This window comes from Hyperolius riggenbachi, chromosome 7 (assembly GCF_040937935.1).
Source record: "Hyperolius riggenbachi isolate aHypRig1 chromosome 7, aHypRig1.pri, whole genome shotgun sequence".
NCBI lineage: Eukaryota > Metazoa > Chordata > Amphibia > Anura > Hyperoliidae > Hyperolius > Hyperolius riggenbachi.
The window spans coordinates 274,621,084-274,646,439 of record NC_090652.1 but is presented as its reverse complement, the minus strand read 5'-3'; the positions used below and the strand labels follow the sequence as shown (position 1 = coordinate 274,646,439).

The following is a 25,356-nucleotide window of genomic DNA, read 5'->3' as shown; positions in this document are numbered from 1 at the left end:
TCGTACACGCTGGGCGGTGATAGTCTGCTCCGTTATGGAGCCCCGCCCCATGGGTCTGATGCGAACCAATGCGCTGGTGGCATTGCGTCTCCCTGACAACATAGGAGGAGGCGACTGTGACGCCGGCACTGTCCGGCGCCGTCTCCATGACTACACACGGCGCATTACGTATGCGCCGGGCGGAAACGGGCCGCTCCGCCATGTACACATGGAGCCAGCCCGTTTTGGAGGCATAGGACGGCGGATCCCCTGGGGCGATCGCGATGGCGGTATTGGCCACCAACCACAGCGCCTGCATTTATTTAAGGTAGACACTCCGCAGAGTCATTTAACTACCCATTAGAGGGTCGATGCATTGTTGATTGGCAGATCGCTTTGGGACACGCCCCAGACGAGGGGCGTTGTCCACTTCCCCTTCCACTATTTAAACAGAGGCCTGACATGGCTCGGTTAGCTTTGATTTAAGCTTTGAGGGATGGCGGTGGGGGGTTCTGTGTATATATTTTAACCACTGTTTATGTAAATTTGTATATATTGTATAGCACCTTCTGAGGAAGCCCTGTTTATGGGCGAAATATGTTCATATTAAGGTTTTATATGTACAGCACTAGGCACTTTTGATGACACAGTACTCTATCCATCCTGTCTCTATTGGGTACAGTGGTGTGAGGTAGAACTCTGGGCTCTACCCTATCTGTTATCAATGGATTAAAGGTAGCCTGTCTATGCCCTTTTAACCTCACCCATTGTCCTGGTACACTGGTGCACTGCCTGCGGGATAGCTACACCCCACGTCGACACATCGAGTGGGGGGGATCAGCAAAGACCCCCGCAGTAATTTGCACATACTCGCAGCAAACTATCCCTATCAGGGGAGTGTACCGTTGATATTCCTCCAAACACAGGAGGCATATCACCCGACCAATTGGTCTATTTTTGATAAGACACCGTACTGTGGTGTTTTACCTATAGGGTTTGTCTTCTTTTAGACTTTGTTTGATTAACCCCTGAAGTACCACAACTTTGCAGTAAGTAACACTACAGGAATATGACATCACCATAAGCCCTGAAGCACCATGACATCACAGTATGCCTCCCAAGGTATAGCGCAATGGTTCGGGGATGCTTCTTTTATTTAGCACGACCATAAAAGCGGGGAAATGTATTGCCATCATTAAACTGTCCCTATTTGGCTTTGGCTAATCTCGTTAGCTGGCCTGCTAACATTCTGTAAATAGAACCAATTAGCAGAGCAGATGCATCAGATAATCAGTGAGGATCAGGGCTGTTTTATAGAAATCTGTCTCCACATTACGATCCTATGCATCGATTTTATCCTCGGTGATGGAGAGGGAGAAATTAAGGTCACAGGAGCTTGGCAGAAAAGGGCACATTTCTGTGTGCACAGACTACAGCAGTAACCTCACTGCAGATCTTAAATAATGCCGAAATATTATGCAGATGAGGTATGTGAGTGACTATTACCTATCTACATGGCAGAGGCTTTTATCATTATTGAGGCTTAGTGCTGTGCTGCAGACTGCACCATGTATAGGTAATAGATGGATAAGATGGCTGCACTATTGCAGTCTGTATTTACTTGGAGAAATAGGGCTCGATTCACAAAGCGGTGCTAACCCAGTTAGAGACTTTAGGCGTGATAACCATTGCACCACGCTGGTGAAAAGCCAGTTTAGGCGTGATAAGTTTAGGTGTGATAAGTTTAGGTGTGATAAGTTTAGGCATGCTAAGTTTAGATAAGTGTAGATAGCGTGTAAAGTCCCGCACGCAAAGCAGCGCTATTCAACTCTATGCGAAGTGCACCAGACTTTGCTAGCGCAAAACTTTTGATCAGCTGTGCACTGCGGTGCTAACGCAGTTGGTGCTTAAACTTATCATGCCTAAACTGAGTTTAGGCATGATAAAGGGCTTTTCACCAGCGTGCTAACTGTTAGCACCGCTTTGTGAATCAGGCCCATAGTCTCTTAAAGAACAAGCGACACCCATGCTAACCTAGTAATAAAAAACACCTATATAAGTATATAAATACTAGTTATACTTGCATGACAGATGTATCCCACTGTCCACATTATGATTCCTGTGAATGTTATAAAGGAAAAGCAGAGAATCCTATTGAAGACAGTTTCCATACTGGCTACCTTTGACCTCCTGACATAATTTTCTCCCTCACCCTTTTTTTCTTCTCTAGCTAATTGTGTATTCGTTACCCACCCTCCTCCCAGAGTCATCAGACACTCCCACTGAGGTCTATACAAGGACGTGCACTGTCTTATGTCATTAGAAAAGGGGGGGGGGGGATAAAGGGAAGAGGAGGAATATATTATAGATAAAAAGACCCCCCCAGCATGCAACTGTTTGGCAATGGCAATTAAAGGGACAGTGCTCCTAAGGTATGTGCAAGGTACTTTTGAAAGTTTTGAATGCAGGATTAGCATCTTTATCACTTAATACACTCAGACCAGTTGCTGTTGTAATTTGATTTTTATGGTGACAATCCCGCTTTCAAGGGAACCCGAAGTAAGAGGGATATGGAGGCTAACATATAATTATTTCCTTTTAATCAATACCAGTTACCTGGTAAAGAAGGATGCACTTTAGACATTACTATGGCTGTGACTTGGCTATGGGCTCTCATGCTCATTTTCTTGACGTATAGTTCTATTTTAAGGCACAACTGAACTGAGAGGGATATGAAAGAACCTTCGGCCGGGTAAAGCAGTATTTGACTAATTTAGTCAAATACTACTACCGGGCGAGCCAGCACTGGAACGAGGGGACCAGGAGAGGAGCGGGATGGCTCTATAGGACCCAGAGCCTTCCCTCTCCTTGGGTAAGTATCTGTCTCATTTTTTTAAATGCAGTTCCAATTCACTTTAAGTGGTTGTTGCCCCAAATAGGACAGTGACTGGTCAATCATAATTGAAAGTGTGTACCAGGCTTTAGTCTGGTAAAACGTGCATTTGCATAAAGCATTGCAAACTACAGCAATCTAGTCCTAAATACAGATCTGTAGCGACTGACACTAAAGCGTGATGTTATATAGTCCAAAATAAAGCTCTTTAAAGCTCCACAATAAACCTTTCTATTGCTGCTATAAACCATGCCAGCATTGTAATAATTTATGTCTGTATCAATTTCTGGATCAATTTTACAGCAAGGGCCGATTGAACAATTTATTACACGCTCTGGGTAGTTGGCTTCTATCTACTGGACTCTCAACATAGCGCGGTTTGATTGTTTGTCGATAGCTCTGCCGTGGCTAAGAGCATCTTACAGCCTGAATACACACACAGCTGTGGCTCTAATGCATTGCTGTAGGCTGCAATTAAAGGAGAGCCCTGACTTTGCTTAAAACACAGATACAACATACAAATTCCTCTATGTAAACAGTTTTGTAATTTAAAGGGAACCTTAACCAGTTCAGCCTTCAGTCGTTTTTCACCTTATGCACCGGAGCAATTTTCACTTCCCATTAATTTACCAATAACTTTATCACTACTCATCACAATGAATTGATCTATATCTTGTTTTTTCCGCCACCAATTAGGCTTTCTTTGGGTGGTACATTTTGCTAAGAATTTTTCCAAATGCATCTTAACGGGAATATTAAAGAGACCCTGTACTGAAAAAAAGTCCCCTGGGGGTTACTTACCTCGGGAGGGGGAAGCCTTAGGGTCCCAATGACGCTTCCCCCTCCCCTGTAGCGGCAGGCAATCCAGCGCTGGCTCCCCTGAAGTCTCCCGCAATCCTTGCTCGACAAGCCTGACAAAGCTTGAGATATTTACATTCCCTGGCTCCAGCGGGGGCGCTGTTGCAGCTCTCTGTCAGGTCCACTCTACTACGCAGGCGCACTAGAGCAGTCCGACAGCGATCCGCTATTTCCGCCTATCTCCGAGCAGAGAGCTGATACTGCACCTGCGCTGGAGCTGTGAAGGTAAATATTTACATCCCCGCTGTTTAGAGGGGCACAGCGAGACTGCCGTGGGACACAGGAGGATGGGGGAAGCCTCAATAGGATCCGGAGGCTTCCCCAATCGAAGTGAGTACCCCCCCCCCCCCCCCCGGGAACTTTTTTTAGTTACAGGTTTTCTTTAAGAAAAAAATGGGAACATTTTTTTCTCAATCTTCGGCATGTATATCTTTAAAATAATACATGCTACCATAATTAAAACTCACGTATTTTATTGGCCCATTTGTCCCAGTTATTACACCATTTAAATTATGTCCTAGTCACAATGTATGATGCCAATATTTTATTTAGAAATGAAGGTGCATTTTTTCAGTTTTGCGTCCATCACTATTTACAAGCTTATAATTTAAAAAAAACATTAGTAATATTCCCTCTTGACATGCATATTAAAAACGTTCAGACCCTTTTTCTATTTGTTTTTTTATTTTTTAAATTGTAATTTTTTTATTTATTTTTTTAGTTAAACATTATATTTGGGTATTTTTTGTAGTGTGGGAGGTAAACAGTTAATTTTAAATGTAATTGTTTGTGATTTTATTTAAAAAAAATGTATGTAGATGTAGTTTTACTATTTGGCCACAGATGGCCTCAGTCAATTTTTTTTTCTCCTTGTAAGCTCTCGCTTCCAGGAAGTATAAGGAGGATGTGAAACTTTTTTTTTCTTTAGAAAGATTGCGGCTTCTAATAGAAGCCGTCAGTCTTTCTAACGGAGACTTAGATCAATGAATGGGAACTGTTTCCCATTCACTGATCTCTAGGCTAATGGGCGGAGGCATGGGAGCATGTGGGCGCGCATTCGGTCGGATGCGGGAGCGCGGCAGCAGCCTTTTGGACGCAGTAGATACAACCAAAAGGCTAAAGTAGTGAAAGTGACTGAAGCGAAAATAAACTTATGATATAATGAATTGTATGTGTAGTATGGATAATGAATAGAGCATTATTAGCAAAGAAAAGAGTCTCATATTTTTATTTTCAGCTATTCAACTTTATTTATAACATTGCATCATTCTGTAATATTTGCAGTTTAGAAACCACACTCTGTATTTTAAGCTGTAAAACAGAGCAGAGCTAATAACCTTTGAACTTTCCTGCAGTAAAAACTTATCTCAAGCTGTCTCTCACTGTTGGCTGTTAAAGAGAAACTCCAACCTAGAATTGAACTTTATCCCAATCAGTAGCTGATACCCCCTTTTACATGAGAAATATGATGCTTTTCACAAACAGACCATCAGGGGGCGCTGTATGACTGATTTTGTGCTGAAATCCCTCCCACAAGAAGCTCTGAGTACCGCGGTACTTTTGGCAGTTTGTTACAATGTAACAAGGTTCACAGACAGGAAATAGCTATTTACAGCTGTCTCTAACAGCCAAAACAGCTAGCAGCAGCTACATAACCTGCCCACAGTAAAAATGTCACCATGAAATAAATGTCAGAATGTAAATCGGGGAGAGGAAAGATTTTACAATGAGCAAACACTGACTAAATCATTTATACATAATTATGGTAAAAATGAAGCACTTTTTTTACTACATTATTTTCACTGGAGTTCCTCTTTAAGCTATTTAGAAAAGGGGACTAAGTTTGACCCAGCCGAATAGCTCAGAGGAGCTCTTTTGCATTCATAACAACTCAAGTGTTTTAACTCTTCCTGTACTGGAAACAATGTGAGACTCTTTTCTTTCCTACTAATGTTCTATTTGTTATCTGTACTACACATACAGTTTATTATCTCATACGTTTATTTTCGCTTCAGATTTGCTTTAATTGTTGTGACATGATGAGATAGGCATGTGTATGTACAGTGGCAAGTATAAACATTACCAGGCTGTGTTCCTTTTCTTATTTTTCTGCCTAAAATAGTTAAAATTCAGCTATGCAGTTGACAGCTTCTCTCCAGTTGGGACCCAGTTCCTTGGCTGGCCTTTGACCTGAGCAATCGGAGCGGTCGCTCAGGGTGCCAGCTTCCAAGGGGCACATGTGATGTGCATTCAACTGGCCCTAGCCGCATTACTACTTGTTGGCTGTGGTTGCGGGCTCCAGGTCTGTGGCTGCTGTGAGTGGTAGCTCCGGCCCCTGTTGCCACTGGGGATGATGGGGGCAAAGACTCCAGGAACCTGTTGCTGCCTTTTGCTGAGTCTGTGTGAGCCGCGCGTGCCAGTAGTGCCGCCCCTCGCTCACAGGCGATGTCTGCGCTGCGCACTAATCAGAGAGAAACTTGATTGTCACTCCTGACCATCTTCTGTCCCCAGCTACAAGCAGAAAAGTAAGAGTCCCTCACTGCCTCCCAGTTGGGGAAGTGTTGGGGGTGCCTATTTACGCTAAAGGGGATCTGCTTGTATACTATACACTATTCATCTGCCTAGCTATATACACTAAAAGGGGGATCTGCTTATATATACTAAAGGGGAGGATCTGCCTATATACACCAAAAGGGATCTGCCTATATACACTGAAAGGGGGGATCTGTTTATATACACTAAAACGGGATCTGACCATATACACCAAAGAGGAGGATCTATCTGCATGCAGTTTGTATGTTCTTCCTGTATCTGTGTGGGCTTCCTCCGGGCACTCTGGTTTCCTCCCACATCCCAAAAACATACAGATAAGTGAATTGGCTTCCCCCCTAAAAATTGGCCCTAGACTACAATATATATACACTACATCCACATATATGACTATGATAAGGGATAAGATTGCAAGCTCCTCTGAGGGACAGTTAGTGACAAGACAATATACTCTGTACAGAGCTGCGGAAAAAGTTGGTGCTATGTAAATACAAAAATAATAATAATAATAAATTACGGCTTTAGTGGCTATCAGGCAGTAATTTGGGCCCATCACAACACAGAATCCAATTACTATAAAACAGTGTAATTCGGCCGCCAAACAATAGCTGGCAGCTGAATTACGTCTTTTGCTCTGAGACTATGGTGGCCTGGAGAGGGGAATAGTAATTAACGCTGCCGGGACATTTGCAGGAGCAGGGTGAGCTGTATTTTGGCTTTGCCCTGTACCCAAATCTCCTGGCGCCTTAATTACATGGATGCAAAAAAAGTATGTATCTGGCCTTGCCTCTACAGTAACCATTATTATGACTCTGTGGGCGGGGGGCATGGCGGGGACATACTGTAATTCTCTATTCTGAATTCAGCCTCAGCCAGTCTATTAAACGCTCACCTTAGTACGCGCAAATGACATTTACTTTTATCAAAAATAAATTAAGTTGAACTTTTTAATCAGAGCGCGTCTGGCGCGGTGTAATAATAGGACAGACGCGGGGCGGGCGGCTTCCTCACGATGCTCAGCTGATGGCTGATACAGCTGCTAATTAGATGCCTTGTCAAAACACGAAGAATAGGAAATGTGATTGAAAGTACTTCAATCACTCGTTTTTTATTTTAAAGACCAAGAAAAAAAATTGTGCAGATTTATCCGGCAAGAGGAAATTAATTTTTCCCCAATTCTTTTACCATCAGCTGGATATGAAATAAGAAAAACAGCCATTCTAGTATGTAGTAAGGGGGAGATAATGACCCTTAAGCTGCCCCGCTTATAATGATTAAAGTCTAGTACACACCTTCAATTGTGATTGGCCAATTTTACCACTTCTGTGTGGTGTGATGTAGTATAAGGCTTACCTACACAATCTGTTCATAGTATGCAAAGCCTGGAAGCCCTCTTACTACATGGAGGACTTAAAATCGGCCAGTGATTAGCCAATCAAAATTGAATGTGTGTACTAGGCTTTATACTGAACAAAAGGGCAGAGGCATATGAAGCTACGAACAGACATTATGTAATGATTACACCGCCGCACTATCTGTGATATGAGTTCAGACAATAATATAATATACCTACAGTGGGTACTTTATTAGGAATATTATACTTATATTAGATAAAGCCTCCTTTTCCTTTAAAACGCTTTCACGAGACGCTAGGAACATTCCTTTGAGATTCCGTTCCGTGTTGATAGGATTGCATCACCAAAGGTATTTATGGTAGATATGTTAGCTGCTCATTCATGCTATGAATCTCCTTCTCTAGTATCACATCCAGTCTTCAGCTGTCCAGTTTTGTATAAGAGAATGTAAGGCTCGGCACATGCAGTTAGAAGCACTGCAAGCCCAGATGAGGTTTTACTCCAGGTAAGGAAATACAATTAAGTGACCAGAGATAGTTTAGTTAAGGACAACGCTAATGGAAATCTACGCCCTGTTTTGATGCTGATTTGGCTGCCAGGGCATAGCGTTCAACTCACCAATGCTGCACGTTCTTGCCGCTCCCGCCGATCACGCCGCTATCTCCCAGCCGCAGCTCGGTCAGGAGCCAATGAAAGCGGCTCCTGACCGGCTCACAAGGAACTCTGCCATCATAGAGATGGCAGAGTGAGTGGCTGAGGTTCCCAGCATGCGGCGTGGACAGCGGTTGTGGTGGCTATGTGTGGCGAATCGTCTGTATTCATGGTTTTCTGGTACCAGCGCTCTCTGGTCTTTAAGAGGGCAGGGAGTACTGGTACTTAAAGGAGTACTGTAGGGGGGTAGGGGGAAAAAGAGTTGAACTTACTCGGTGCTTCTAATAGTCCCCCACAGACGTCCTGTGCAGCCACTCACAGATGCTCCGGTCCCCGCCTCCAATTCACTTCCGGAGTTTGCAACTTTAAAGTTGGAAAACAACTGTGCTTGCGTGGCCACGCCCTCTCTCTCCCTGACGTCACCAGGAGTATATACCGCAGGCCCAGTACAGTCTGCACCTGCACAGTACGCTCCTGGTGATGTCAGTGGAGGTGAGGACATGGCCGCGCAAGCGCAGTGGTTTTCTGACGTTAAAGTTGGAAGGGCCTGATTCACAAAGCAGTGCAAACTGTTAGCACGCTGGTGAAAAGCCCTTTGTCACGCCTAAACTCAGTTTAGGTGTGGTAAAAGCAAACTCGCGCGAAATTAACTTTGCGCGCGCAAAGTTTAGTGCGCATAAAGTTTTGCGCTCGTAAAGTTGTATGCACCCATTAAACCCTATGCAACTTTCTGAACGCACTGGACTTTGTGCGCAGAAAACTTTGCACGTGAGTTTTATTCCTGAAAACGGTGCTAACCTACTAGTGCAAAGGTTATCACGCCTAAACTACTTTAGGCGTGCTAAGTAGATTAGCACCGCTTTGTGAATCAAGCCTGGAAATTTCAGAAGTGAACCAGAGGTGGGGACCGGAGCTTTGGTGAGTGGCTGCGTGGGCACTGGACTGCTGTGGGGGACCATTAGAAGCCCCGGGTAAGTTCAACTCTTTTTCCCCTTACAGTAGTCCTTTAAGTCTTTAAACAATTGCTTGTTACAACATTAAAATCATTGACACAAAATGCAGCACTTGCAAATCATGGCCTACGACATTCCACCTTGGGTGTAGTAGGCCATGATTTGCAAGTACTGTTTTTATGTCAATGTGTGTGTCGGGCCGCGAGAGTAATTTTTCTGGTTTGAAGGTAAAATGCCCCTCTTTCAATTTCCTTGCACTTGGGATCACATGGAGTTCAGACAACATGGAGAGGCCAGAAAGACTCGGCTTTCATTTTGTAATATTAAATCGGACCTGAATAGCGTATAAAATACTCACCAGACCAGTAAGGCTTATCGCTGATGCAGAGCAAATCACCGCTCTCCAGACAGCCGTTCCCATCATGCTTTGCAGTATAAGCACAATACATTTGACACCGCTGCAGTAAATGTAGCAGCTGTCAATTACTGGTGGTGGAAGAGTAGAGGAGGCTTGGACAAGGTTAGGGGAGTAACTAAATTGATGGAGCACAATAGAAAAACAGTGATGGGGTACTTAACCCTTAAAGTGGATCCGAGATGAAAAACTAACTATCACAAGTGACTTGTCTATATATCTTATCTAAAGTTTAGATAATTTAAACAGCAAATCTAGCTGAAAACAGCTTCAACAGTTTATGATTATTTATTCCTGTAATACAAGAATTGCCATGTTTTGTTTGTCACATTACACACAGGCAAGCTGATAGCATCTCCAGCCCTCAGCCTGTGACAAATTCACTCCCCTCTCCTCCTCCCTCCTCCCCTCTGCCTCTGAAATCTCTGGCTAGTAACCTCCTCCTGCCCAGACTGAGCCCCCATAAGCCCTTGCTACATGGCTCTCAAAGTGCCAAGAGACTCTGAAGCTGTGGGCAAGGCTTGATTAGTTTATATGGAATTAGAGTATTAAAACAAAACTAAAAAAGTATTTGGATTGAGAAATGCCCTATAAACTATATGGAAGGAACACAATTATGCAATGAGTAAAAGTTTATCCCGGATCCACTTTAAAGCTAACCTGAAGCAAAAATAAACTTATATGAGATAATGGGCCTGATTCACAAAGTGGTGCTAACAGTTAGCATGCTGGTGAAAAGCCCTTTATCACGCCTAAACTCAGTTTAGGCATGATAAGTTTAGGTGTGATAAGTTTAGGTGTGATAAGTTTAGGCGTGATAAGTTTAGGTGTGATAAGTTTAGGCGTGATAAGTTTAAGCACCAACTGGGTTAGCACCGCAGTGCACAGCTGATCAAAAGTTTTGCGCTAGCAAAGTCTGGTGCACTCCGCATAGAGTTTAATGGCGCTGCTTTGCGTGCGGGACTTTGCGCACGATCTAAACGTATCTAAACGTATCACGCCTAAACTTAGCACGCCTAAACTTAGCACGCCTAAACTGGCTTTTCACCAGCGTGGTGCAATGGTTATCACGCCTAAAGTCTCTAACTGTGTTAGCACCGCTTTGTGAATCGAGCCCAGTGAAGTTATAGACTACCCAGCAAGCTTGTGGTGAACCAGAACTCCTAGGAGTGTGTACGAGGCTACAAAGGACCAACAAAGCCCTTTTACTAAAATAGATTGTCGATGGTTCCTGTGATTATAACAACCCCAGGTTCATCTAAAAGACAAAAGGAAACCAGAAGCCCAATGGTGCAAAATCATGTAAGATTCAGGAAAGCAAATTGCTAAGGATGTATACTCACAAAGGTGGGTTGCAAATCCTTGCAACCACCGTCAGAGCAGGCGGGAAATTACCCATCCCTGCTCGGTTTCCCAGGTCTGTGACAGGAACTGGGTGGTCGCACTCTGGAAGTTCTTTAGGACAACTAAAAAACTATCACCTCTAAAAGAGGTATGATAAGACACTTAAAACAGGGCGCTCATGCTTGCTACACAGCCATAAAAGTTAAGGCATCTGATTTTTTCACTGACCTGAAGAAGTGGACAAGTACCTGCGAAACGCGTTGTCAATTTTATGTGCTTGAATAAAAGACCTGTTTTTCAATAAACTGGTCTAAATTCTTCAAGAGAGGTAAGATTCCCTCTCTGTTTATAAGATGTATAGCTTATTAGCCTATCTGTTATGCATTGGGCGCCTCCACCCCTCTTTTAAGTGTCTCTTACTAAAATGTTATGCAAAACAAAATAAGAAATAAAACATTAGGAGCAGAGACATAAGTCTAATATTGTTTCCAGTACAGGAAGAGTTAAGAAAGTCCAGTTTGTGTCTATGCAAAAGAGCCATTGAGCTCCATGACTTTCAAAGTCGCAGAGAGCTCGGTCTTCTGAAGCTTATTATCTCAAGTGTTAGTCATTGTATTGTTTTTTCTTCTGCAGAGGACAGGTCAAAAATTCACTGGCTTGCTCTGTAAATTCATTTAGAAATTTGAGTAGTGTGTAAACTACAAATATTAGAGAATGCTGCAATGTTATAAAAAAAAACAACTATATAGCTGAAAATAAAAATATGAGAATATTTTCTTTGCTTCTAATGTTCTAGTAACATTAAAGGTTGTGCATCCGTACTGCACAACCAATTCATTATATCATAATTTTTTTTTTTGCTTCAGTGTCTCTTTAAGGTATTTCTGATTATTCAGGTTGGAGCGAGCATATGATGTCTCCCACAGTTCTAAGTTCAGATCTGCTTTAAAGGGAACCTAAATTGAGAGGGATATGGATGTTTAAACAATACCAGTTGCCTGGCAGTCCTGCTGATCTCTTTGGCTGTAGTAGCTAATCCAGTCTAAATCTTCAGTCAGAGCACCTGATACGCATGCTTGTTGAGGGGCTGTGGCTGAAAGTATTAGAGACACAGTATCAGCAGGAGAGTCAGGCAACTGGTATTATTTTAAAAGGAAAAATCTTTATCCTTCTCAGTTTAGGTTCCCTTTAAAGCACTTTAACTACACCTCGCCCTTTCCTTTGTTACACAATGCAGAGGCCCTTACAGAAAACATTGCCTGTGTGAGAGTGATCTCAGAGGGGGGCGCAGTGCCAGTAATCCGGGGGGTCTCTGCCTTGCATCCTTTGACTGCTGCATTATTTACATTCTACGGGATGCTGACGTGAGCAGATTAAATATATAATGGCTCCTAGCAGGGTGTCTCTCCCCTTACTCATAGCTGAGTGATTAATATGCACTCTGCCTCTATTACGGAATGATACTTGGAAGTGCATAATAAATGGCTAATCAAAGTCTGGGTAAATGTAAGTAATGTAGCGGATGAGTGACATCATGCTTCCTCCAGCGCTCAGGATGGGGGCTCCTCTGGGCGGGCAGGCCGGAGCGGGGCGCTGCATAAGTGGATGCAGGTGACAGTGCTTGCCAAGAAGGAAGCAGTATCGCCTCTGCATTTATCACCTGCTGACTCTGCACTGGTGTCTCTCTTATTTATTGAGGTCAATGAAACAATGCATTGCCTGACCCCATTCCAGGACCCTCGCATCAGGGATATTGTTAATCATAATTTGGTTGTGCTTAACAGATTTATTAGCCGGTTTCTCCGAGTTGTAAATATTTCAGTGTACATGGTGCATTAAAGAGGAACTCTGCCGAGTGTAGATGGAACGCACAGCTCTGACAGAAGCTAGGAGCACACACTGCTTTTTTGCTGAAATAGCATTCTTAGAAAGATTTTTCAGAAATCTAGTGAGTGTTTTTACACTTGCATTGAAATCCTTTTACACTTGCATTGAAATCCTACGTTGCGTTACCCTGATTTACCGCAGGGTAACGCAATCTAAGGCAATGGGACCTAGCACACTTACCGGGTCTTGTTGTGCCGGAAGTGCCCAATCCGCTGCTGATCCACCGCAAAGTCAACAGCACGTTACAGTTGGACCTCAGCGGCGACACAGCAGTGGCAGAGGTAATGTAAGTCAATGGTCGAATTTTAAAAATGTTGGTGGTGGCAGTGAAGCGACATGCACAGAATGATGGAAATAGAACCGGGAAATCCCAGCGACATACTTCCTGTCCAGCTGGGAGTATGTCACTAGAGGAGGTGCAGGTGGGGGGCGCAATGAATACAACCCTGCCGATGCACTCTACCGCAGGGTCATATGATTGACATTTTGTGCGATGCGATGGGGACAGGTCATCGCACGACAAACGCACAGGTCAGACCTAAAATCGGCCTCAATGTCATTGATGACATCTTTAATGATGCACTATGGGCTTGATTTACTAAGCGGTGCTAACCTACTTAGCACGTCTAAAGTCTTAAGGCGTGCTAACCAGGGTGCTAAGTAGGTTAGCACCAGTTTTCTCAATCAGATCGCGCGTTAAGTACCGTGCGCAAAGTTTTGCGCGCGCAAAGTCCTATGCGCGCGCTAAATCCCATAGGCTTTAGTGGGCACTTCGCGCGGAGCGCCCTGCGCTCTGTGCAGTGCGCGAGCAAATCTTTGCGCGTGGTACTTTGCGCACGATCACTACTTCTCACATTTCAACTGAGTTTAGACGTGCTAAGGGCCAGTGCTAAAGTTAGCACCGTTTTGTAAATCAAGCCCTATGTTGGCTAAATTAAAGGGGGTTCTCTGGCCCTTTTTCTAATTGCAATCTAAATGAATTGATACGTTCCTTTAATAAATACATCTCTATTTACCTCTCTTGTGTTGAAAAAGTGTTGGGTGTTGTTAGACGAATATTGTGCTGCAGGAAGAGGCAGACTAACAGCAGCTGTTCCTCCTTGTCTTTTCCTCCCCCTGCTGTCTGGAGGTGCACAAAGGTCAATGATGACTCATGAGGAAGGGAAAGCAGGGGGAGGGAAAGGCAGGGAGGAACAGCTGCTGTTAGTCTGCCTCTACCGGCAGGAAAATAGTCGTCTAACAAGACGAATAGTTAGAAAGGAGCTGGAGAGAGACAGCACCGCTTTTTCAACACAAGAGAGGTAAAAAAAAGATTTGTATTTATTAAAGGAACATATCCATTCATTTAAATTGCAATCAGAAAAAGGGCCACAGAACTCCTTTAAGGCTCATACACATCCTAGATCAGTGTCGCTCTTAACCTCTTGCCGACCGCGTCACGCTGATGGGCGTAGCCGCGGCGGCAGCCCCAGGACCGCCTAACGCCGATTGGCGTAAAGTCCTGGGGCCAGCTAATGCAGGAGATCGCGTACAGCCTGCGTGCGCATCTCCTGCTTGGGGGGCGGAGTTCCGCCCCGCCCTTAGTCTCCGTGCGGCTATTGCTGCTCGGGAGACTGTTAGACGGCGTGATCGCCGTCTATTTACGTGTACAGCGCTGCGATCGGCAGCAGCGCTGTACTGGGGACAGCCGTGTGACACGGCTGTCCCCCTGGGACACTGGAGAGCGATCGGCTCTCATAGGCAGAAGCCTATGACAGCCGATCGCCATAATTGGCTGGCTGTGGGGAGGGAGGGAGGGAATATATTTAAAGGAACATACTTTTTTAAAATAAAAACAGTAACAAAAATATTTGTAAAAAAAACAAAAACAATCTGCGGGCGATCAGACCCCACCAACAGAGAGCTCTGTTGGTGGGGAGAAAAGGGGGGGGGGGTCACTTGTGTGCTGTGTTGTGCGGCCCTGCAGCTTACCCTTAAAGCTGCGGTGGCACATTTTACTAAAAATGGCCTGGTCACTAGGGTGGTTTAGCACTGCAGTCCTCAACAGGTTAAGTATTGTTTCTGATTTTGTGCTGAAACCCCTCCTACAAGAAGCTCTGAGTACCGCGGTACTCTGGGCAAACTGCCACAATGTAACAATGTTCACAGACAGGAATTGGCTGTTTACAGCTGTCTCTAACAGCCAAAACAGCTAGGAGCAGCTACATAACCTGCCCACATTTAAAATGTCACCATGTAATAAATGTCAGAATGTAAATCGGAGAGAGGAAAGATTTTACAATGAGCAAACACTGACTAAATCATTTATACATAATTATGGTAAAAAATGAAGCACTTTTTTTACTACATTATTTTCACTGGAGTTCCTCTTTAACTGTCCCTCAGAGGGGCTCACAGTCTAATCCCTACCATAGTCATATTTTGTCTATGTATGTATCGTGTAGCGTAATTTAGGGGGAAGCCAATTACAGGACACCTAAGGTGAGAGGTATATGGAGGCTGCCATATTTATTTCCATTTAACCAATACCTGTTTCCTGGCAGCCCTGCTGGTCTATTTGGCTGCAGTGGTGTCTGAATAACACCAGAAATAAGCAGGCAGCTGATCTTGTCAGATCTGACAATAATGTCAGAAACACCTGATCTGCTGCATGCTTGTTCAGGGTGTATGGCTAAAGGTATTAGAGGAAGAGGATCAGCAGCACTGCCAGGCAACTGGCATTGAATAAAAGAAAATAAAAATGGCAGCCTTCATATCCCTCCCTCTTGCTTCAGTTGTCCTTTAACTTATCTGTGTGTTTTTTGGATGTGAGAGGAAACCAGACTGCCCAGAGGAAACCCACGCAGACATGGGGAGAACCTACAAACTCAGTGCAGATGGTGCCCTGGGTGAGCTTAGAACCAGAGACCCAGTGATGCAAGGCTAGAATGCTATCCACTACACCTCCGTGCTGCAATAGTGATGGGCTTTATAAATTTTCCTCTATGTTGGGATATTTGTGAATGATAAAAAATACTGGCTAATTTAGCCTTGAGCTGCATAGAAGAACAGTGTTAACAAGTACCATAGCGGTTTTAAAAAAAGTTTTCCGCACTGTGACATGGCGGACCTGCAGAGCGGAAGGTAGGTCTAGATACAAAGGCTGCCTTATATAACTAGCTTATTAGAAGTAGCACGGCTGCGGACTGTGGCTGTGCTGATGAGCACCACTTACAAACCATTCTCTGCCCTTCATTATCGGTAAGAGCTCTCCAGCCGCCATGACACAAGCTGGTGTCGCTTCATGCTCCTGAAAAGGTTACTCTGATTAAACAGCTCGGGTGGCTCAGAAAAGTCGGTAAAAGCCATTTTCAGGGTCTTTAGGGGTTTTTTTTTTCTCTTTTTCTGCTTTAAATGTGTCACCTCTGCACAGAACAGGAATTCAGGTGGAAGAATTAATCAGCTGATGTTGTGAAAACCTGGATTCCGCTCCAGTTATCGCTAGCTGTTGTAAGACAGCTAACTAATAACGCTAGCGGGAGGTGTCATGGGGGCCGCCAGATGCAATGATGTATTTCACAGCAGGAGCTAGGGAGCTACCACGTTGCCTGCTTAAAGGTATATCGACTTTTTGAGAGAGTTGGAATTGTCAAAAAATGCCAATGTTTGCATTGTCTGCATTTTCCTAGAAACCTGGCAATGCATGTAAACTATGATTTTCATAGAAAGTTACTGCTTATTAGAAGAGGAACATCAGAGGATTCTATTGGACCATACCAATGTCTCCTGCACACAGGAACTGTCAAGATTGCCCACTCATTAGCTCGGGGGGGAACTGGGGGAATAAAACCGGGACCAGGTTGCGGTCCAACTTGGATGTCTGGTGCTCCTCATCCCTCCCCTATACAATTTCCTGGTGTCTAATATGCCACTTGCCATTATAGCATCCCTGGTGGTCTAGTGGGCCCCATCCTCATTATAGCATCTCTGGTGGTCTAGTGGGCCCCATCCTCATTATAGCATCTCTGGTGGTCTACTGGGCCCCATCCTCATTATAGCATCTCTGGTGGTCTAGTGGACCCCATCCTCATTATAGCATCTCTGGTGGTCTAGTGGACCCCATCCTCATTATAGCATCTCTGGTGGTCTAGTGGGCCCCATCCTCATTATAGCATCTCTGGTGGTCTAGTGGACCCCATCCTCATTATAGCATCCCTGGTGGTCTAGTGGGCCCCATCCTCATTATAGCATCTCTGGTGGGCTAGTGGCCCCCATCCTCATTATAGCATCTCTGGTGGTCTAATGGCCCCCATCCTCATTATAGCATCTCTGGTGGTCTAGTAGTGGACCCCATCCTCATTATAGCATCTCTGGTGGTCTAGTGGACCCCATCCTCATTATAGCATCCCTGGTGGTCTAGTGGGCCCCATCCTCATTATAGCATCTCTGGTGGGCTAGTGGCCCCCATCCTCATTATAGCATCCCTGGTGGTCTAGTGGGCCCCATCCTCATTATAGCATCTCTGGTGGGCTAGTGGCCCCCATCCTCATTATAGCATCTCTGGTGGTCTAGTGGCTCTCACCCTGTGCTCCACTAGCCCCAGGATATGCAGAGTGTTGGCACAGTGGTAGCTGTGCTTATCTTCGCTCCTCTGAGTTCCAACAATATGCACCTGTCCTCTATATTCTCTATAGCTCACTGCTCACTCTCTGCCCATCTTGTAGGATGGAAGGGGCCTGTGGGCCAGCTGCAATACAAATTCAAAATTACTCTCTTGGGCAAAATATAATTGCAGTATGTAGCAACCCACTATAGAGCCACTCTTAATGTTAGTGTTGGTGTTCCAACTTGGCATATGAAATTCGTCCTGAACAGAACACCACACTTCTGCTCCAATAGTCCTGAATGCCACACTTCATTACCATATCAGTACTGAACAAGCAGAAAGGGTCAGTGGAGTCCACTACTTGCACTTCCCAGTCTGCTTTCAAATGACTCGATTCTTTTTCCTTCCTTTGTCGGGTGGAGCAATTATTGGAGTCCTATGAAATTGGCTGTGAAGCACACATAAACCGAAAGGAGGAAGTATTGGCGTCATGTGAAACGGTCTGTGAAGCACACATAAGCCAGGAGGAGGTAGTATCTGCATCATGTGAAACGGACTGTGATGCACCCATAAGCCAGAAGTAGGAAGTATCGGAGTCATGTGAAATGGCTGTGAAGCACACATAAGCTGGAAGGAGGGAGTACCGGCGTCATGTGAAACGGGCTGTAAAGCACAGGTAAGCCGGAAGCAGGAAGTATCAGAGTTAAGTGAAACAGGCTGTGAAGCACACATAAGCTGGAAGGAGGAAGTACCGGCGTCATGTGAAACGGGCTGTGAAGCATGGGTAAGCAGGAAGTATCAGAGTCATGTAAAACGGGCTGTGAAGCACACATTAGCTGGAAGGAGGAAGTACCGGCATCATGTGAAACGGGCTGTGAAGCATAGGTAAGCAGGAAGTATCAGAGTCATGTGAAACAGGCTGTGAAGCACACATTAGCTGGAAGGAGGAAGTACCACCATCATGTGAAACGGGCTGTGAAGCATAGGTAAGCAGGAAGTATCAGAGTCATGTGAAACAGGCTGTGAAGCACACATTAGCTGGAAGGAGGAAGTACCACCATCATGTGAAACGGGCTGTGAAGCATAGGTAAGCAGGAAGTATCAGAGTCATGTGAAACAGGCTGTGAAGCACACATTAGCTGGAAGGAGGAAGTACCACCGTCATGTGAAACGGACTGTGAAGCATAGGTAAGCAGGAAGTACTGGCGTCATGTGAAACGGGCTGTGAAGCACATGCAAGCCTGAAGAAGGAAGTATTGGAGTCATGTGAAACGGGCTGTGAAGCTCACATAAGCTGGAAGGAGGAAGTATCAGAGTCACGTGAAACAGGTTGTGAAGCGTAAGTAGTGAACCCTGTCTGCTTGTTGGGTACTGAAATGGTGCTGAAGTGTGGTGTTCAGAACTATTCGGGTGCTCTGAATTCTATATGGAACACCAATACTAGTCAATATCTGTTTTGGGCAATCTGAAGGTTTTTCATGACAGCAATGACTATTTTACATCATGTGTGAGGTGATGGGGCTAAGTAAAAACTTTTTTCTTTTCCATTTCAGCTGTGATTTCCAGAAGCCAGGAAGGCCCTGGAGAGTTGGGGAAAGCGGTGCTCATCCCCAAAGATGACCAGGAGAAGATGAAAGAACTTTTCAAAATCAATCAGTTTAACCTCATGGCCAGTGATCTGATCGCATTGAACAGAAGTCTGCCAGATGTGAGGCTGGAAGGGTAAGTTTAATGGAGTCCATTCTAAAGCAGCACTGAGAGGTCCTACTTGCCAGTCTATTAGGGAAAAATACTCCTCACTTGCTGATTAGCTTTACCCAGGAGGGAAAAAAGGTGGAATGAGCAAATCCCTGAACAATTAAAGTGTGCCTGAGCTTCCATGTTCATGCTCAAAATATGTATAGCATTTAGATGGCTATCTCCTTCATGTCCCACATTTCTTGACTGGAAAACTAAAGTAAGGAACTCTCTTCCTATTAAGAAAATGGTATATCAGCATAGGGGATGCCCATCTAAATTTAACAAAATTTGGGACAGATGGCTGGACAAAGTCAATTGATGCATTATATAGACAAATTCATGTTGTTAACTGATCTATGCTTACTAACACTCATTATCCTACTCAACTGTCCACTCACTACTGCTCTTGAACTCTGGCTCTCTCTTCCCTAACCATCTGGCGTTCCAGCTCCTACACAGCTAGAGGTCCGCTACATTTGCTACACTCTCCTTCTCTCTTTTCCCATATGCCTATACCAATATGTCTGTTTTTATGGGTAACCCTTCCCATCTGCTATTTTCATGTAAGTAGTGTTATACAGATTGTGTTCATATTTCCTATGTACAGCTTTGTAAAGTATCTAAGAACTCTGTTTTTCTACGTACTTATATACTCTGTAATGATCCTTTTATATTCAATAAACCTTTTGGTTGATGAAAAAAAAAAGTGTGCCTGAGATGAAGCTCAAGTACAAAATCACTTACTTACCTAAGAAGAGGGAAAGAGGCTTCCCAAGGTGTCCTCTATTCCCCTGTTGCGGCTCGTGAACCCCCCCCCCTTTTCTACCCACCAACAGAGCTTTCTGTTGGTGGAGTCTAATTCCCCACTCCCCCCCCCCCCCTGTTGTTTATTTATTTACAAATATTTATTGTATTTGTTTTTGATTAAATTTACATATTTGTTTTATTTTTTTGTCCCTCTCCCTCCCTCCATCCCAGAGCCAGCCAATCATAGCGATCATCATCTGTCACAGGCTTCAGCCTATGAGAGCCAATCACTCTCTTGTGTACCAGGGGGACAGCCGTGTCCCCAGTACAGAGCTGCAATAGATCGCAGCGCTGTACTATGTTTATAGACGGCGGTTTCGCCCTCTGATGTCTCCAAGCGGCGTTCGCCGCTGGAAGACAGAAGGCGGAGCAGAGCTCCTCCTTCCAAGCGGAGATGCGCGCGCGTCCGTGCACACGATCTCCTGCAGTAGCCGGCCCCAGGACTTGACACCAATTGGCGTTAGGCAGTCCTGGGGCTGCCGCCGCGGTCACGCCCATTGGTGTGACGCGGTCCTTAGGTAGTTAAGTGCAAGAGCATCTGTACTGCACCTGTGCAAGCATGGCAGTGCCTGATCAATAAGCCGAAACCAATCATGCACGGTCGGCTCCATGCTACTGTTCAGTTGCAGCCTTGCTTGCATGTGTATAGCATACCTGCACTTGTCCTAGAAGAGCAGTGGATCCCCAATCAGCTGAAGGGTCCGCGAGCGGCAACGGTTGACCAGAGGACTTAGTGGGAAGCCTCCTTACGCCAGGGTCACACTTAGCAGAATCGCATGAGTTTTCCCCATAGAACACATTGGAAAACTCATACGATGCCTCTATAGTGGTTGCCTATTTGGTAACCCAAACATTAAGGATCACTCCATCTATTTACTATTTAGCATGTCCTATGTCCTAAAATGCTATTCACAGAGACTACTAGTTTGTGTTGTGTCTCAGAGGTCCTAGAGACTAGCTCAACTTCTGGGGAACTGTCGCTGTCACATGTAACTGTACTTCACTGACCCCTTTTGGTCCTTTATTGGGGCTTAGAAACATATTAGATTTGTATTTCGTTATTTTGCTGATCGCTAATATCCAGTGATGGACACATCTGTAGCAGCATTGCCAACCATCCAGAAATGTTTGAAGCGGACCTGAACTCAGAACGTCCTCTCTGCTCTAAACGTTAAACAACAGCATAATAACCTTTAAAGGAAAACATTTTTCTGTTACACCTGATACAAATCCTAAAATAAATCTGCACTGTTTCTACTTCCTGCTTACATGGAAGCAGACATGTTAACATCCTGTGCATTCAAATGAGCTTATCTGCCGTGGCAGTCATGTGACACAGGGGAGAGATCAAATTACAACTTGTGATTAGACACGAATGAGGGGGAATCAGACAGGCTAAACTCTCTTAATACACACATGGGGGCATTTCTCTCTGTTTTCCTTCTGTCCTGTGCAAGAGTTCAGGTCTACTTTAAAGAGTTTATATATGTAGCATAAAGAGAGGCATGTACAGCTCTCTTGGGATGCTGATTTTCTTAAGGGTTACACTGGTATAGCCATACAGTTGTCAACAGACAGTGTACCTGCTGGATATAATAATCCAAACATTTGCATAGCGCTACTGGGCTGTAGCCACTGGGACGCACTCAAGAGGCCACCCTGCAGTGTTAGGGAGTCTTGCTTTAGGCTGCTTTCACATAAGGACGTTAAAGTCGCACGTTAGAGCAGCTCGTAACACAGGACAACTCACAGCAATGAAAAATCAATGGGCTGTCCACAGTGCCCACGTTGCGTTGGAGAATAACGCTGCATGTTAAATGTAAGTGCAGCATGCTGTGCATTATACTCGTATTTAGCTGCGTTAGAATGTTTGCATATGCTCAGTAATGTTTGTTTTTGTTTTTTTTAATTTGACGCATGCGCCGTTTTCGTTCAATCAGTATAGAATGAAAACGACGCACCAAGGGACGCATAACGCGGCTCTATATAACGTCAAACTTCAACACCACCATGCGTTGCGTTAGGGGCACGTTGTGCCACCTTAACGTCGCATAAAACACAACGTTCGGATGTGAAAGCAGCCTTAAACTCCTTACTGAACAGGTACTGACCCTAACCAGGGTTCGCACTCTGGTCTCCCATGTCAAAAGGCGGTGCCCTTAACCACTTCACCGCAAGGCGGTTTTTACCTTAACGGACAAGAGCGATTTTGAACTTTCAGTGCTCATCCTTTTAATTTGCCAATAGCTTAAAGAGGAGCTGTTAGGTATAAGGTCTCAGAGAAAATAAACACATATATCAGTAGCTAAAGATTGGCTGTACTTACATTACATATGCATTTCACTGTCCACGTTTGGATTTCACAGAATTTTTATATAGTATATGCAGAGAATGATGCTCCTGACAGCCCATGGCAGGTTCCATGTTTGTGAAGCCAAATGTGTCGTCATGTCCTGCCTGCTTCTGATCACAGAACAGCTCGTACAGAATAACACAGTGTGCAGTGAATATTAATGAGCCATGTGGCTAGGAACAATAGCGGACTCCTGCAGAGTAATCTTCCCGGAGATTTATCTGTGCTGTGGCTGGACTGCGTTAGAAGCTGCTGAAACTTGATCCCGTCTTCTCCTTAGCAGCCGAGGGGAGGGCCCCAGAATGCTTTGCAGTATGGAATGCGGCTTGCGTCCTCCTTAGGAGCTTAGATGTGCTGATAAGCACACATTAAATGTAAGAGAGATCTTTATCTTTAGTAATGTCTTTTTGGCTTCTGTCTAAACTGTTTAACACAGGAGAATAGAGGTTTAAATTAGCTTCTGCAGCCTGACAGTTACTCTTTAATCACTACTAATCACAATAAAATGATATATATCTTGTTTTTTTCACCACAAATTGGGCTTTTTGGGGTTGATATTTGTTTTCAGTAATTTCTTTATTTTCTATGCATTTTAAAGGGAAATACAAGGAAAAAATGAAAAAATACACAATTTCTCCAATTTCATCCCCTATGGTTTTAATATAAACACTGCTACTGTACATAAAACCTACACATTTTATCTGCCTATTTGTCCTGGTTATCACAAGATTTTAATTATGTCCCTAGTACAAAGTATGGTGACAATATATCATTTCGAAAATAAAGGTGTATTTTTTTTTGTGTGTTTTTCCTTCACAATTTTCACGTGCATGTGCACCCGCGGGAGCACGCACATGCACGCTCACAGCGGCAGCAGCACTGTCTGACTTATAAAAACGTCCTGGAGCCATTAAGAGGCTCTAGCAGGATGTTTTTATAAGTCAGGTTGTCATAAAGTGGTTAACCAGTACACTATCCAATCAAGCGGGCGGTAGGTGCAGGGTGCTGCTTCTGCGCCCTGCACCCAGGGGCCCCAGAGAAAGCTGTATGGAGACATAAGGGCACTAAATAAATAAGTCAAATACACTAAAATAAAAAAATGCAGATTTAAAGCAGCAACAGGCGGAATGTGGGAGGTTCAGCTTTAACAGTAAGCCACAGACCATGACTGCCTAAGGCAAACATTCACTGAACTATCATCTGTATTAGCCTGCTGCATGAAGCCTAATAGCATATAGCTTTAGCTGATGGCAGTGATCTCCTGTGCATTTTATATTATATTCTATCCCTCTTTCATGCTGTAAATGATAAACAGCTCTGCATTGTCACTAGGGGAACAGAATACACACCGGATCACAATACATTTACTGTCTTAACCAGACACAAATGACTTCCTTCTTCATTAAACATGTGTGGAGGACGATGCGGCCGGAGCTGCGTTTGTGGCAGCGGCGACGTACATCTCCGCCGCTCAGCTCCAGAGGTTGCTTAACTAATGTAAGTATCCCCTAAAGACAGGATGTTATTTGTATGTTTAAAAATAGACAGCTTCATCCTGACCATACGCCCGAGGTGAACTGTGAGCAGCAACAGACAGGGAATTCTATTCTGCAGCCAACCAGCCGAATCTTAACAAGCAATATGAGCGGGATTAATGGGAATCCGGGACACAAAGGCTCTGTTGCTTGTAATAAGCTTTTTTTATGTGTATTTTTGTTGTGTGTTTTTAAGGAACTGCAATGACAAAAATGAGACTAGCTTTCAGAAGGATTAGCTGAACAGCCTATTTTGGGCCCGATGCACTAAATGGACAGTTTCTGGGAATGGGCCATCCAGGCAATGGCTGGATGGTTTTGGTTTTAAATTAAAGTGGACCCAAATTAAAAATACAAGATTTCAGAAATAAAATCTATTCTCTAAATTATAATAATGAATAGCAGCCTTTTTTCAGCTGCATGATGACAAATAAAAAATATTTTACATTTATTGGAGGAACCCCTCCCTACCTTTCATATTGCAAGGTCAGAATCCGGCAGACTGGTGGAGGAGATCAAAAACAAAACACAGGCTGCTACTGATAATGTCACAGGGGAGGTGATCTCAGCTTGTGTGAGATTTCACATAGACGACGCCCCTGTGAGGGAGGGTAGCTGATGACAAACACACACAAGATCTAAAACCTACTAAGCTCAGAAGTAATGGCTGCCACCTGTATAACTCTAGTTATGAAAATAGAATGGTGAAAAGCATGCACTGAAATGCTCATAGGCTTGAAGGAGTGTTTATTTATCTTTGTATGTGTCAGAGTGGCGCAACTAAATATTTTGAATTTAAAAAAATGTTTGGTTTGGGTCCGCTTTAATGAAATGCTGTTTCAGGCAGGCTGTAGTGCACAACACAGCATAATTCTGCTTTACAGGTCCCTCCTTTGATGTATTTAGTTTGGAGAAAAGATGCCTTAGAGAAGATCTAGATAACATGTATAAATACAGTGGGTTGCAAAAGTATTCGGCCCCCTTGAAGTCTCCTACATTTTGTCACATTACTGCCACAAACATGAATCATTATGCACACACCACTTTGCAGTTATTTATTTGTAAAAAAAATGTTTGGAATCATGTATGATTTTCGTTCCACTTCTCATGTGTACACCACTTTGTGTTGGTCTTTCATGTGGAATTCCAATAAAATTGATTCATGATTGTGGCAGTAATATGACAAAATGTGGAAAACTTCAAAGGGGTCGAATACTTTTGCAACCCACTGTACATCAGAGGGCAGTAGAAGAGCTTGGCAAATTAGCTTTTTGTTCCTAGGCCTTTGCAAAGAACTAGGGGACATAACCTACGCATGGAGAAAAAAAGTTTTAGCCATTTATTTAGGAAAGGGTTTTTTACAGTAAGAGTGAATAAAATGTGGAATGTATTGCCACAGGAAGTAGTTATGGCAAATTCTATATCTGCCTTTAAGGGGGCTTAGATGCTTT

General features: G+C 44.0%; 1 protein-coding gene across 6 annotated transcripts in view; it reads left to right on the top strand.

Moving 5' to 3' along the window:
• The window catches only part of GALNT13 (polypeptide N-acetylgalactosaminyltransferase 13), a 391,024-nt gene that overhangs the window by 148,531 nt on the left and 217,137 nt on the right, over window positions 1-25,356 (top strand). For all 6 annotated transcript variants that reach the window (XM_068245768.1, XM_068245769.1, XM_068245766.1 and 3 more), the window contains exon 2: window positions 19,024-19,192. In XM_068245768.1, coding sequence (XP_068101869.1) covers window positions 19,024-19,192 — 169 coding nt within the window. The remainder of the gene's footprint in view (window positions 1-19,023; window positions 19,193-25,356) is intronic.